This window comes from Aplysia californica, unplaced genomic scaffold, assembly GCF_000002075.1.
Source record: "Aplysia californica isolate F4 #8 unplaced genomic scaffold, AplCal3.0 scaffold01330, whole genome shotgun sequence".
In the NCBI taxonomy this organism is placed as follows: Eukaryota; Metazoa; Mollusca; class Gastropoda; order Aplysiida; family Aplysiidae; genus Aplysia; species Aplysia californica.
In genome coordinates this window covers 49,914-65,365 of record NW_004798600.1, presented here as the reverse complement: position 1 = coordinate 65,365, position 15,452 = coordinate 49,914, and the positions used below count along the sequence as shown (strand labels likewise).

At 38.5% G+C, this 15,452-nt stretch overlaps 1 protein-coding gene across 1 annotated transcript in view; it reads left to right on the top strand.

The window, feature by feature from the left end:
* The first annotated feature begins 1,037 nt into the window (after positions 1–1,037).
* Positions 1,038–15,452, top strand: part of LOC101855695 (KICSTOR complex protein SZT2) — a 31,124-nt gene continuing 16,709 nt past the window's right edge. The window contains exons 1-13 of the mRNA XM_013090545.2: positions 1,038–1,055; positions 2,296–2,427; positions 3,259–3,432; positions 3,920–3,997; positions 4,562–4,654; positions 5,978–6,112; positions 6,737–6,866; positions 7,124–7,344; positions 9,033–9,172; positions 10,365–10,519; positions 11,303–11,399; positions 13,082–13,219; positions 14,385–14,534. Coding sequence (XP_012945999.2) covers positions 1,038–1,055; positions 2,296–2,427; positions 3,259–3,432; positions 3,920–3,997; positions 4,562–4,654; positions 5,978–6,112; positions 6,737–6,866; positions 7,124–7,344; positions 9,033–9,172; positions 10,365–10,519; positions 11,303–11,399; positions 13,082–13,219; positions 14,385–14,534 — 1,661 coding nt within the window. The remainder of the gene's footprint in view (positions 1,056–2,295; positions 2,428–3,258; positions 3,433–3,919; positions 3,998–4,561; positions 4,655–5,977; positions 6,113–6,736; positions 6,867–7,123; positions 7,345–9,032; positions 9,173–10,364; positions 10,520–11,302; positions 11,400–13,081; positions 13,220–14,384; positions 14,535–15,452) is intronic.

The following is a 15,452-nucleotide window of genomic DNA, read 5'->3' as shown; positions in this document are numbered from 1 at the left end:
CCTGGAACCCCCCGATGGGTCCAAAGCACTTCTAGACTCTAGATCTATATCTCGATTAAGAAAAATCAAATATTTCAAAAACTAGATCTAGTAATTTGCTACGAAAATGAAGTTGATATTCGTGTTCAACGCATCAATATTTAGAACCTAGTAGAAAAAGTACAACTGGTAGCTAAGTGTGAGATGGGAGGGAAAGTTAAAAAATACTGTTAGATAAAGATGTAAGAATATATATATAGATCTATAGATTATAATAATAGATTCTAGACTCTACTGGAAATTTTCTATTACTGTAACTGAGAAAAATTAAAATAACATTCTTGTCAGTTTGGTCATCATGTCTAGGACACTTGATCTCACTGCTGAATGCACATGCAATGCATGCTCAGAAATTCAAATTTTGCTGTAATCAGGCAGTTGCGTACGAGATATCATAGTTGGCTGTGCACACAATTGTGTGTATATGTATTATATATTTTTAGACAAGTCGAGTTTTTACGATAGTGTCAGGTTTGGACTGTCTTACCGAACAGGAAGAAGGGACTTTGAATCTACTGGAAAGGCTACTGCTATGATGAGGGATTTGAAGGCAAGCCACCCAGAGTTACATTCCATTATGTTGCTATGCGACCTCACATTTTCTATTTTTCTGAGGCAGTTTTCTGTGATGAAAACCTGAGAAATCCATAAAGTCTGAAAATTAAAAGAACAGTTGTAAGGCTCTATGGGGGTTTCTGAATTTCTTGTGATCTCAAGAATAAGGTACAACAGAGAAGACTCGGGTGATTTATCAATTCTTTCCTCTCACCTAGAAGCCCATTTAGATGTGCGACAGAAAAGGGGAAACATAATTCTGAGAAGCAAACTTAACTCATTCGCTATATTATTCTGGGCTTGTGGACGAATTTTTTTTCGGGAGAGCGAAATGAGATGATGGCGAAGTGGCGTTCTACTATGCCACAAAGCTATAGTCGTTGTTCTTTCTCTCAAGCACTGAAACCTGCATTTTGTAGTCAACTGAATATCACTCTCACGAAATGTGTTCAGGGCACAGCGTGAGAGTAAAAGGAAAGAATGCATCAACGGCAAAGAACGATTTTTAAATTGGAATGTGAATATCTAGAAAAGGTGAAGTATAAAAATGCCAAAGTACCGGTATTCCATGAATCTATGAAAAATTTAACTGGAAAAATGAACTCGGTGCAAGGGAATGTTAAAAGATTCGAAGGAAAACATCTGAAAAATGAAGGCATATAATATTGCTGTCTAGTGGGTTGAATATAGATAGAGAATCTGTATTCTGATGATGAGAGTCAAGGTTCTAGAGAATTCAAAGACAGGAGGAGACATTTATTGTGGACAAAAAATACAAAAAGATGAAGTCTCAGCAGCTTGTAGAAAAATGAAAAAAGGAAAATCATTTGGCCAAGACAAAGTTTGTATGAAACTTATTGATGCGCTTGTCTTTGATCGGTGAACCACCCGTGTTGTATATGTTTCCTTTTAGTATTGTGACTGTGCCTCTTTATACAAAAGTTGGCAAAAAATCACGAACTTTGAAGAGCGCCATCTCCTCTTGCATGAAGACCATTCTTGCGCCAAGCCTCAAAGAAGCGGAAGCTGACACGCCACAGCATTACGGCACGAAATTGCGTGCATAGCTAAGTGTATGATACCTTGCAGGCGATTGCGTGCGTATAGCAAAAAAATGTGTTGGTGCACGCAATGCGTGCGTATAGAATTACATGTATAGACGCTCCCGGATCTCACAGATGATGACTAGCTGGTCTCTGTTCTCTCCGGTTTCTTTGCGTCAGTGAATTTTTTTGCATTATTTTTTAATGAGAGTAGAAGGGCCTGAAGGTTGTTGTTTTTTTTATTCTACACTTTTGTCTTGAGGAGTACAGAAATCAGGTCCTGGTTCATAAAGTGCTGACTTGGTACTAGAGGTGTTTAGAAAATGGAAAAGAATAGAAGTTGTGGAAGACTGACTAAATTTCAAGTCTTGTATGAATAGTAGGACTGGAATTTTTCCAGTGGAGGAACAGCCGCTAGATTTACTACTGAAGCTTTTTTAGTGGACCTATGAAATTCTTAATTTATATGCTGCCCAAGTGTGTCTCTAAAAAGGAAAGAGAAATGATGGAGGATGATACATATATATTATATATACCCTGATTTCTCCAGTGTTAAATTGTTGACAGTAGGGCCTACACATGTTATAATGCATAAACACACGTCTAAGGAATTTTGTTCAATTTTGTATTGATTGTGTTTCTACATTTTCTGTTCCAGCCCAATGTTCATGCAGCTCATGCGTATGTTTTGATGAAAAAGCATACTCGAGTTTCCAGAAACATTAGGGCTTGCTGGTTCTTTCGACACCTGAAGAAAAGTGTTGAGTTTTCTCCCTTACAGAATGTTGAGGTTTGTATTTTGAGGGTGTGTGATCATGTTTGTGAGTGTTAGAGCTTTGTTTTATGTTTGCCTTGAGAGCAAGTGATAGAGATGGGGTTAAATTTAGATTATTACCATCATGAGTAAAGTGACACAAATTGGGAAGAAATCAGCGTGTACTGTTCATGTCATGAGAGTCATCAAGAGGCATTTATATATATATAGTTTCTTTAGCTTTCCTGTCGATGGTGACTGAAATGTTTTAAGTGAGAAGGATGCTTTGTTCTCATTCAAAACAGGATGCCATGCTGCAGTTCTATTTTTGTGTGTCTGTACTGCATGTAAAGCTGTTTGCTGCAAAATAAAAATAAATGCATTTTCTGAGAATGTCAACAAAGCTTTCTTTCTAAATGTTGTAAACATTTCTTTAACTCTGTTATGAATCCGATATATGTCTATTTTGTTATTGTGTACTTTGTTTTGTTTTTTCTCCTCTTTTTGAGGCAGCAATGGGAGGGGAGACAAAACCTTTGAAACTTAAAAAAATATATATATGTGTGCATGTTGTCATTCTGCCTGTCATTGAAGTTGGGTTGCCTTATATTTGGGTTCATTGATCGTGTTGCTTAATTTTATTTGAAAGAAAAATAAAGCATGTTTTAAACACTTTTATTTCTTTTAGAAAGGTAGAAAGCGTCTTCTAATTATCTCTATATTTCTTGTAATTTCGTGGTTTTAAAGTTTTCATTTGAGTACACCATGTCAAATGTGACTCATGACATGAGACATAAGAAGGTTTTCGTTTTTCTTTGTTGATTCTCTCTCTCTTTTTATGCATTTTTTTCTTTGTCTTCCATGTAGGGCCTGACAGAAGAGTTAACCCTTGTGTCTGTTATACCCGACGACCCGGAGGTAAAATTAGAGCATGGATGCCGGTATCTGGTGCATATTGGGCCGGATACGATTATCACGTTCCTCTCCTGGAGGTACAGGCTTTCCTTTACCTTGGACCTCAGCCCATCTTTAATGTCAGTGGTGAGTCTTACCCGTGGCACTCTTCAAGATGATTCTTTTTAGATTACTTGACTTAAATGAAAGAAACTGAATTTGTAGCTTAAGAGCATTTTTGCTTGAACAGTTTCTTCCTAGAGTAATTTATAACGTCTGTTAACATTTTTGCGAAATTTGTGATTACCCTGCTGGAGGAATTTTAATGAAGATGAAAGAGTTTTTCCATCTGGAATATTCTAAAGAATAAAGGCGCGGTGGGGGTAACTTTTTTCCTTCAACTTTTGTAGTCTTTGTGTTCTATTCATTTGGCAGGGATTGGAGTGATATAATTAATGTTTTTGTCTTGTTGGTGAAGATTGCCTTTGAACTGTTCTTTTACTGTCTAGTAGGTTGTTATACTCATTTTGTTTTTTAAAAAAAACAACTTCTTTTACAATTGTCAGTATGACACTGATATGCCCATGGTCAGTCAATGGCTGTTAAACACTAAGTGGCTAACTTTTTGTTACAGGATATCCAAAATGGACAGTTTGTGTACGATGGTGTGTACCAGTCTTTACGGCGCTGCTTGCAGGGCCTTGTCATGCCGGTAAGTTGACTGGATTGTAAGATTGCTCGTAAGACTTACTTTGTATTGATTTATCTGTGTTTGTATAAGAGAAAGGGAAGAGAATATATACGGCCTGCTGAACCTGCCTTAACGACCACCTGCTCAAGACAATCATCTGCTCAAACGACCACTTCCCACACCCCCTTGCGTTTTTTTTTCTATATCATGACATTGTCCAAGAGAACCACCTGCCTAAGATGACTACTTTTCCTCTTGACAAAGAATGTTAGTCTTGGACAAATTTGCCTGCATATTATTTGTTAATGGTTTTGATTTGTGATTACAATTACACGTGTAATGTTAGCTGTAGGTTACAGTAATGTTAAATTGAGGGAAAGAGCATTTAAAAAATGAGAGTTGAGAAGAAAAGAAATAATTTTTTTCACTTTAACACAGGGAAGGTGAATTTATGCAATTTTATTATTGTTTTGTCATTGATGTTACCAGTTGTTTCCTGAGGAGAAAAAAGAACATTATTTTCATTAGTGTTTGGTTGAATGTCCTTTTTGTGACTAGTGTCAAATGATTTCTTATTTGTTTCAGTTCCCGATTCCTGGCAGTGATATTTGGTTCTCTCCAGACTTGTACATCTCTGTGATATGTCAGACTCCCGTTGTCTGCTCATCGACCAATCAGGTATGGCTTGATTGTGGGGTAGTATCTTGGTGCCTTTAGTTTAGATAGCCTAGCTTGGAGTGCGGAGGTTTGAACCATAAGTAGGGCTTCCTTGGTCCTGAGTTTTTTAATGAAATTTTCTTGATAGTCCACCCACTTGGTTCAGTCACATCGGAGATAGATGTTGAATCAGAACTCCCTCCTCTTTATTACAATTCTATGTCAAACCACTTACTTTAGCTACTGGAGTCTGCATGATCAGATGGGGACAGAAATCAGACAAGACGCTTTTAAAAATGATATTTGTGAGGCAGCGTGGTGGAATCAGGCTCTCGTCAAAATAATTAAAGTGAAGAAACATGCATTTTTTCGCAGGTTTGTGAATTTTTATCAATTTTTTTTTTTGGCTCAATACCTTTCATACCCATTAAAGAACTCATTTATGTGAGATTTTTATGAAAAACGTTGATTAAAGGTACAAAATATGTAATTTTTTAATTACCACGGACTCTTTAGCTAAGGAAACAACTAATCTTTGGCGGCCATTTTCTCACTAATTTTACCTCTGAAAATAGGTGAACCCCACCTCCTTCTTCCGCAAATATCTCGACTTGTATTCAAGATAAATGGTTATTTTTTCATCCATATAAAGACAAGTAAACAAGCTTTAAGATGATATCAATAACTCTTCATGCCCAAAAATTGACGAGAGCCTGATTCCACCACACTGCCTCACATTTAGTAGAAATGAACTTTAAACAATAACTTTCTTCAGCAAGGTTTTATTTTCATGAGCAGTTGGTGCGGAGTAAATATGTAATTTCAGACAGCGGATCTGGTTCAAGGGAAAGGCTAGTGCAGTCAAACCTGTTACCCAAAGATAAAAGATAAAGGTACAAAAGACCTCACTGACATATCCATTCTCCCCTTCCACTTCAAAGTTATATATATATTTCATCAACAAACTATTAAAATATTCTTAGCCAAGCAAGCAACATTTTGCAGGAGAGGAAAAAAACCCAGTATCATTCTTTTAACAATTGTACATTTTGTTGTTGTTGTCCCTTTGTCCTGATTTTGGTGCCGATATTTTTAAGTTACCTAAAAAAGTGCCAGCATGGTACCTAACAATTGTACCTACTTTATGAATCTTTTCTTGCCCTTTTCAACATTTAGAGTTTGAATTTTGGTACAGTATTTCTTGAGCACGTACAACTGATATCGCTGATGAAGAAATGGCAATAAAAGAAATTAATAAAAGTTTTGGCTTCTTACATCTAAACAGCTGGCCGAAGATATATTGGTTGTAGTCATAAGCCTCAACCATTTTCATTTCCCACCTAGGTGCTGGTTCAGGGTGTGAAGCTGAGTCAAGACAACTTGGATTTCTACCTGAGACACATCGAGTTTGAGCTGAAACAGTTTGAAGCTGCCCTCTCTGTCAGTTTCACCACGCTACTCAAAATGCACAAACGAAAGGTATGTGCACCAGCATTAATACGTTTCTTTTTCATCTCAATCCAGGTATGTTGTGGTTTGATCTGTGTTTCATGAAGGTACCTACTAGATAACTTTTGGGTTTTCTTCCTCCGGTTTTCCTTTCTCATAGTCATATTTTAAAATGGAATTGTTCATCTGAGGTTTGATGTGCAGATTATGCATGTCAAAGAAACATGGGAAGTTAGAGGGCTTGTTGAGACTGGCTTGGGAGGGGGGGGAAGGGGGGAGGGATCTTGAATTAATATCTGTCCAAGTCTATACAGCTGCTGTGTAGTTTTGACGTGTGAAAAATAGGGAAAGGCCACCTTTTGCACAGGTTCTTTTATAGCAAAGGTATTCTTATACGGAGCTGTCTGTAGTATGGTATTTTTAGTTTTATTTCCCGAGGGAGGTTGGTGTACCTTTTTTGGGATGGGGATGGGGGGGGAGGGGGGGGGGTGGAGATGAGAGCTGTATGTGTAGTGTTGAGATTTGGGATTATTGTGTTACTGCTTGTAAAAGTTTAGATCCAGAGTATTGGGGATAATATGGCCTTTGCGATGAGGAAGCAACTAAAAGAAGCAACAGTCATATATTTTCATTGTTTCTTTTTCTCTCGCTCAGGATGATGAGGAAGAATCTTCAGACCACTTCAACCTGGCAGACCACTTGGGCAGTCCGGAGGCAGGCTTCACAAACATGCTCCGTTACGGCATTCTCTCACTGCAACTGTTGCCAGAGAATTCTTCCTCAGGTTGGTCTAGTTTTCCGAGACTGCACAAAACTTTTTTGTTTCGGGTTGGGGGGGGGGGGGGGTTCTCTTTTTAACCTTTTTTGAACTTGCTTGAATAAGACATATGTTATGACAAGTATATTGTAATGTAAAATAGCACTAGTGTGAGGCTCATATGTTTTCTTGCAAAGAGTTTGAGTTGTTGAAATGCTGCAATACTTATCCTTATAATAATTGTGATAAACAGCACTTTTCATGATTTTATTTTTTCCTATCAGGAATTGTGATAATCACAGATGGCAATGTTGGCCTTCCCACGTCTGCGTACATGGAACTCCTGCTGAACCAACTCCGCACAAACACCATCATGTGTTCCTTCATCAAAGTGGGGAGCCCCTCAGGCCTCTACCGCAAACTGGCCCACGTGCCTCACATTGAGCTCATGCAGGCCATTGCCACGGCAACTTTTGGAGCATACCTGGGCTCTGGTCCCGATGTGGTATGTAGTTTGGTGACTGTTGCATGTTTTTTTGATTCCCGTGTCTGTTTAATGTTGAAAAATGGAACTCGTTTCGTAGAATATTCGGTCCCATATTGCATCTTTAAAGTAGGTGGTTAGGCAGTGTCATTGGTAGGTCCTACTTTTTTCCTCTCGGGTTAGTGAGAATGTTCTTTTATTTTTGTCTGTTTGTTTAATGTTTCTCAAGAACCAAATAACCATTATTTAGCAATGCCAACCGGTTTATCGCGCGCTGCGAAATTTTGATACCCGTTTGCGGGTGTATTTTTGGACCAGGTTGGAACGAAGGTGACTAATTTCTTAAACTCGTTCGGTGCTGTTTCTCTACCAATGTGAATGAAACTTGTCAGCCAATCAGAAAATCGGGCAAACTTATGATATATGGACGTTTAAGTTTGTACTCATAAATTTACCTATATTTTTAGTGTCGGAAACACTTTCGTATCGCGTATTCCGTAAACTGTAAAGAGCTTGAATTTCAATGTTGAGAAGGTAAGAGATCTATCTTTTCTCAATAGTGTCCTCAAATTTGAATGTTCTGTGTCAGTAGTTGTTTACAATTTATCATAAATGTACCACTACCCGCCTGTCCAAGGTGGCTTCGCACGCAGACCGGCCATTTTCCCCTCACTCCTTTGGCCAATGTCTGTGACCTACAAATCCCTGCATGTTTATTCCAAGCCTGTTCATTGATCACTTTAAATAAGGCAATGGCGGGTGCGTGCATCCAGTTGTTTTTCTCTCTGTTCCCCTGTAACATCGCAATGGGGGTATTCGCCTCGGAGTGTTCGCGTCTCAACGGCAAAAAAAGATTTTTAATTGTACGGCATGTTAAATTGAATTGGATTATATTTTATGGTTGGCATGGTCTAAAGTCACGCTGCCAACATACTCGTAAAGATCACATGTTGTGATACGATGCTATAATTAAAATGCTCTTATCCCAACACCCCTTTTTCTCAAAATCGAAATATGTTCACCAAAATTTTAATTATAACAAAACAATTACCAAATGGTAGTCAATCTGAATGCAGAAATGATTTCTCCACCCAACAACATATTGAGCTGCCGAGTTTCTTTCAAACGGTCCACTTAATTACTGAGATATCGTCAGTTTTCTTACAGAGTCTCCTGTTCCGTGGTCCACTTTTATTAAGGAGTATTTTCCTATATGTGGGTCATCCGTATTTTACCAACCTTTACAATCCCATAACTTTTTTATTTATGAACTGATTCTTTAAATTCAAAAAGCTTTGTTCTTAGAATGAAAACATTTTCTAAAGTATTGAATAATAAAGGGCTAAAGCGAACAATTAATTTTTCATTGACATTATTTTGTTGATGTACTTTTCTTTTTGTATACTCTTCCTATACATTTGCATATGCTTGTCAGCAGCTAACATGGAAATCTTTGGAAGGTTCAACACGTTTTTTAACACCCGGCTAAAGGGCAAATGTGACAATTATAGACATTACTTTTTTCTCTGGAGAAGAAAAATGTGACCTTCAAAAGAAGCTAACAGCAATACTCATTCCTTAATTTGTTTCGTTTTTTGTTTTTTTTGTCTCCTGTGGTACTCAAATAACTTGAGCAAGAGAAAAAAGAAAACCACATCTCTCCAAATTGAATAATGATTTGTACGTATAATACCCCTGTGGTTCCCCAGAGTGAAGAGAAAAATGAAGCCAACCTGTACCACAGAGCCATGCTGTTCTGGACATTTCAAAGAGGTTTGGAAGGCTTCAAGTATGAGTTGACCCACTACAGTGATGAGGACATGCCAGGCTCCATCTCCTGGATCAAAAGGTTTGCCGTCTATTATGGTGTAATACATGCCTGCAGCTTTTAGAATTAGTTTTCCAAGAAGCTAAAATATAACTTTTTTTTTCACTCTTACACGAGTGTTTGGAAAATGGTACCCCTACCCCTCTTTTCCTGGTTGAGTCCCCCAGTTGTTTTTTCAAACCCACTAACAGAGATGGTAATTTTTTGGAAATCAGTCATTTTCAGGTATTTTATTTTTTGTGTGCTTTTTGATGGCAATGAATTTCCTGCTATTTGGACTTGGTGTCCAAGAAAATCCTGTAGAGGGAAAAATTAATTTAGAGAGTTATTTTTAACAGATTCCATTCAGAACTAAGTGCATGCCAACTGGTCAGGGGATGTGAGTAGTTCATTCTTCCCCCTTCAGGGAGTATTGTGTTCTTGATGGTGGGGTACCTATTACCTCATCTCATCCTCTGATATGTTGTTGTTGTTGTTAGCGATCCAGTAGCATCTGAGCGTTAACTCTTCTGCATGATGTCATTCGGTAATAGTTGCATGTTTGTTCTAATTGTTGTCTTGAGGAGTAGAGGCAATTAGATGTGTGGGGTAGCTTGGGAAGAAAACATCCCCTTAAATCAGTTAGTTTTCTGCAGAAGAACAGATGATGTTCCACTGTCTCTGAGGGGTAGTCACATGGTGGGCAGGCAGCAGACTGCTTTACTCCAATTCGGTTGAGATGTTGGTTGAGGGGTACATGTTGTGTTCTAAGTTGGAAGATTATGGATTGATCTCCCCTCCTCAACTCATTGATTGGATCTTTGACCAGTATCCTCTGATATATGGGTGGAATTTGTTCTCTCTTCTTACTCTTTCCAGTTCAGCTTTTTCCAGTTTTGTGTTCATTTGTCGCCAGATGATCTGGATATGCTTTTTAAAAAAATCATGGAAACTCCACATGGTGGAGATCCCACTTTGAAATGACCTAATGGTGTTTAGAGTATTAAGCGAGTAAAATTCTCTTTTCTCAAAGTGGTAATATGCACAATTAATATCATTACTCGGGCTTGTTATGATCAAAGTACCCACCCCTCCCTCCTTATTGACTGGCTCTGCTCATTGGCATGGTCTGTCTGATAGACTAGAGAAGCAGGCTCCTGGAGCCGACCAAAAGTACAACTTCTTCTTTCGGTAAAGATGAATAGTCATATATCTTGTGTTCTTTCCTCCACAGAATGCTCCACAGACACCCGATTACTGGGGAGAGTTTTGGTTTGGAAACTCTCCGGAAGGAGAGGGACAAGCGGACTGTCCTGGCTGGGCTCTCCAGTGTTCTCTCCGTCAGGCTGAGGGAGGGCTACACAATCAAAAACGTTTGCTTCCGCAAAGGTCAGAATTGGATGATTTTCACCTGCTGAGATAATGCGGTTGATTTTGAATTTGTCATCTGAAATAAAATATATGCACCATGCTCAGCGTATGGGAAGGCACAATATGAGTGCTCTTTTTATCTGAACACCTTTGCCAAATGTTATACCCATATTTTGTGAATGCGGAAAGAAGCATTGGAGAATATTGTATCGTAACAACAGGCTAGTTTGATGGAAACAGAGGCAGACAAAGGGAAAAGATACTGGACATGTTGACAACATGGTTGGGAGCAGCAAGAACAATAGATGATCGCCCATGCCAGTTGGCAAGGCACCGGATGAGGATGATATTTTGTGAAGTTAAGCAGGGACAGTGTCTATGTGAACCATTTTGTTTAATGAAATCGACTTTTTTAAAGTCAAGTTAGCAGAATTGCATACAAAAAAACATTTGTACTGTTTTGGGGTCTCTAAAATAAATGTTCCTATATATGTGTGTGTTGATTTGAGCTGCTTAACTGAGTGTTTGCAGTCATGTCTTACAGAATCAGTAAATACAGCTCTGTGATTGTTGTGATGTGGGAACATATAGAGCGTCAAACTTTACTACTTTTACCTCATATTTGATTCACACAGGGATGGCGCGCTCATATGACCTTATGCAGTTGCGAGCGCCGTAAAACACTCTACTATTTTTTAAAAAAAACCAAAAACCCCACAGGGATGTTTGTAGTGAATGACACTAAGGTTTTTTTCTCTGTGGTGTGGGCCATACTCTAGATGTTTTATTTCTATTTGGCAGATGACACAGAAATCCACGTAAAGCTTCACTTTCCTTGGCATGACTATGGCAGGATTGAGTACGCTGCCTGGGCGACATGGCCACTAGAGAGAAAGAAGTAAGGCCTTGAGTCTATCGAGAAGAATCTTTTCTGTTTGTCTGTTGAGAATATGTTCTTGTTTTGCCGAAATACTTTAATTATTTAGTAATTCACTTGATACCAGACTTCAAGTATGATCAACCGAGAAGGAGAAGACGGTATGATTTTCTTTAGTTTTTCATTTTTTGTGTTTTTTTGCTCAGTTGCAATATCTCTAATCTTCAGCACTTAAATGACATAGTTGTGTTTCAAGTGCTGTAAAACACTTGCTAAATCTAAAATAAAGATTCTAGATTCTCTCATGGTATGGTTACATTTCAATGACATGATTGGATAGTTGAAAAAAAAAAGCAGCCGTAGGTTACATATGTGAGGCAGCGTGGTGGGATCAGGCTCTCGTCAATTTTTGGGCATGTAGAGTTATTGGTATCATCTTAAAGCTTGTTCACTTGGCTTTATTTGGATAAAAAAAATATCAATTTATCTTGAATGCAAGACGAGATATTTGCCAAAGAAGAAGGTGGGGGTCACCTCTTTTCAGAGGTAAAATAAATGAGAAAATGGCTGCCAAAGATGTTATTTCATTAGATTAAGAGTCCATGGTAATTGAAAATGTACATTTTTTGTGCCTTTAATCAACGTTTTTCTGAAAAATCTACTCAGAAATGAGTTCTTTAGTGGGCATGAAAGGTATTAAACCAAAAAAAAAATCTGATAAAAATTCTCAAATTTGCGGAAAAAATGCAAGTTTCTTCACTTTGATTATTTTGACGAGAGCCTGATTGCACCACGCTGCCTCACATATTGTAAGTGGGTACCCTTTTTTCTGCTTCATGAATTTAGACCAGGAAATCTGGAGTTGCTGGTTTAGATATATAACTGAGGTCTTTTTAAACAGAGTTTTGAAGAGGAAGGAAGGGGGTGAGGGAAGAGAGAGAGAGAGAGAGTTCTGTTGGCTGCAGCGAGGCATTAGTCGAAAAGTGGTTTCAATCCACTTGTCTTTGTTTAATGCCACGTTTGAGCCATTGCACTCAGAGCCGGGATTGGCTCCGAGTGGTAGTTTCAACATGTCAATGGGGGTGTTTTATAATTCATTTGTGTCTCAATGCAATGGAATCAGGTGCTCGTCAATTTTTTGAGCATATGGAGTTACTGGTATCGTCTTAAAACTATTTATTTACCTTTTTTTTTCGATGAAAAAAATACCCATCTATCCTAAGTAAAAGTCGTTTTTAGTAAGAATGATGTCAAATCAGACACGCTGTCCTTTCGGTCATCAGAAATAGAAGTCGGAATATTTGCGATGGAAGAAGGTGGGGGGTCATCCAGTTTCGGAGGTAAAATTAGCGAGAAAAGGGCCTCCAAAGTCTGGTAATTCGATTGTTTGAGAGTCCTTAAAAACTGAAAATCTACATATATTTTGCCTTTAGTCAACTTTTTTTGGTTAAAATTCACACGGAAATGTGTTGTTATACGGACATAAAAGGTGTTGAGCCGAAAAACAAAAATTCTGTAGAAATTGCCATACTGACAGAAAAGTGTCTATTTCTTAGATTTCATTATTTTGACGAGCACCTGATTTCACCACGGTGCCTCACATTTACATTTACATGTATTCTAGGAAGTGTAATAAGCTTAAAGCCTTCTGGGCAGCCTGTAGAGTATTGTGTTTTAACGCGGTTCGCCTGTCTTGTTCGCAGAGCGGTGACCCACATTGAGGTGACGGTGGAGGGCTGCTATGACCTGCTGCATGAGATGCTGTGCAAGCCTGATGAGAAGGAGAAAAAGAGCAGTTTGCGACTGAACAACATTAAGACTCTGTGGACCATTTTGCAAAAGTAAGTAGAAGCTAGTGGGTGGTTGGCGAGTGCTTTGGTGTGGTTTTCTTCTTTCATGTCAAACATCTGTTGTCCTTATCTGTCCTCTTTCTTTTTTGTTTTTGTTACTCTTTTGTTTAACCTCCAATGTTTGGCACTCATATGTGAGGCATTTTAGTGAAATTAGGCGCCCGTCAAAATAACGAAATCGGAGAAACAGGCATTTTTCTGCCAGTTAAGCAGTCATTATAAAATTATAGCTTTCTGGCTCAACCTCTTTCATATCCATATAAAAATACATTTCCATGTGAAGCTTACTGAAAAACGTCGATTAAAGGCACAAAATACAACATTTTTCAGTTTTCAAGGATTCTTTTGCTATTGGAGTTACCAAACTTTGGCGGCCATTTTCTTACTAATTTCACCACTGAAACCAGTCGGCCTCACCTTCTTCAATGGCAAATATCTTGACTATCATTTAAAATGGATGCATATTTTTTTTCCTTGAAAGCAAGGCAAATGAATAAGCTTTCAGATGAAACGAATAACTACATAAGCCTAAAAATTGACGGGTGCCTGGTACCACCATGTCATGACACTTATGACCCAATTGTGTTGAAAGTGCCATAAAACTCTTACTAAAACAAACAAACAAATAGAAGAAAGAATGGGTAGGTCGCTAATAAATACAGTTAGGAAGGGATAAATACAATTCTTAGGAAAATTCGATTGGCTTAAAGAGAACATCTGGTTTTCACTGAGAAAAAAAAAAAAAGAAAGCAAAAGAGGCACTGGACTTCCAAGAATATTTTACTTCGAGAATTTGAACAGATGGTTGACAGATGAAGAACAGGCTGATATAGTTAATTTGTTTGTTTTTTTAAGAGCGCCCAAGCAGAGAAACACGGGCGAATTTCAAAATTAATTCCAACCAAATTGAAAATGTTTAATGTGTCTCAAGCGCTCATATAAGTGTATGTAGTTACGAGCACCAAAAAACACTTGCCAAAACAAAACAATTATGTGTGTAAATATACATGAATCGAATTATACATGATACATATGTATATTAATACATATTTGACAGACAGACAGATATAATAGATAGAAAGAGAGAGAGAGACATGTTTGTATTCACACAAATACAGATACAAAAATGAATGTCTTTGTGTTGTCTCCTCCATAGGATTTCCTCCACGGACCACATGCTGGAGCACCTACAGTCTTTTTCCTCTGAGCCGCTGTACTACCAGACACCTCAGGGCATCTGCAAGGGTGTGCCCCTCTTCTACATGCAGCAGGAGGGACCTTCCATCAACATGCAGCTCAAAGCCAGGTGGGTGGACGGGTGGATGTTTGATTATGTGCTGGAAGCTGTGGTAGTATGAGATGTATGTCTGTGTGTGTTTGTTTGTGTGTTTATGTGTGCGTGTGTGCATGTGTGCATGCGTACGTGTGTGTGCGTGTGTGTGTGTGTGTTTATGTGTGCATGCGTACATGTGTGTGCGTGTGTGTGTGTGTGTTTATGTGGGCATGCGTGTGTGTGTGCATGTGCGTGTGTGTGTGTGTGTGTGTGTGTATGTGTGTGTATGTGTGTGTGTGTGAGTGAGTGCAAGTGCTGGATTCTGTGTTTGTGTGAGCAGTGTCTGCACATGTGCATGGAAAAGAACACCCAAAATGTGGAACAGTGGATTGTGTATGCAATTTGTAGATTCGTCAAGGGTAATTTTTGGGTGACGAGTTTGTATGGATGTGTATGTGTGTTTATTGACAAAGAACTTGTGATATGGTATATATATATGCGAGGATTTCTTTATATCTGCTGTACATTGTTTGGCATGTGTGAATGGGCTGGGGGGGGGGTGCTACTAGCAGGTCCTGCTTCTCTTCTTCTGTCTGTAGTTTCTGTCTGTCTGACTCATTTTTACCCATAACTAAATGACCCTTATTGTTTTGATGTGCTTCTCTTAACTCAAAACTCAGCTTGTGTAAAAATACATTTGTGTTATAGTACACCAGTGTCCACCTCTATTTATGGAGCTAAAGGTCGGTCAAGATGGGGGTGTTGAGGTGCAAGCCTTTACCTGTCTTCTAAAAAATCTTGTTCACAGTAAATATGTGATTATAATAAGTCGCTTGTTTGAAGGTGTCTTCAGTAGTTGATACTTCTGTTCTTTCCCTTTGTCATTTGTGGATGGTTGGCGGGTGCTCTGGTGTGGTTTGCTCCTTCTTTCCTATCAAACACCTATCGTCC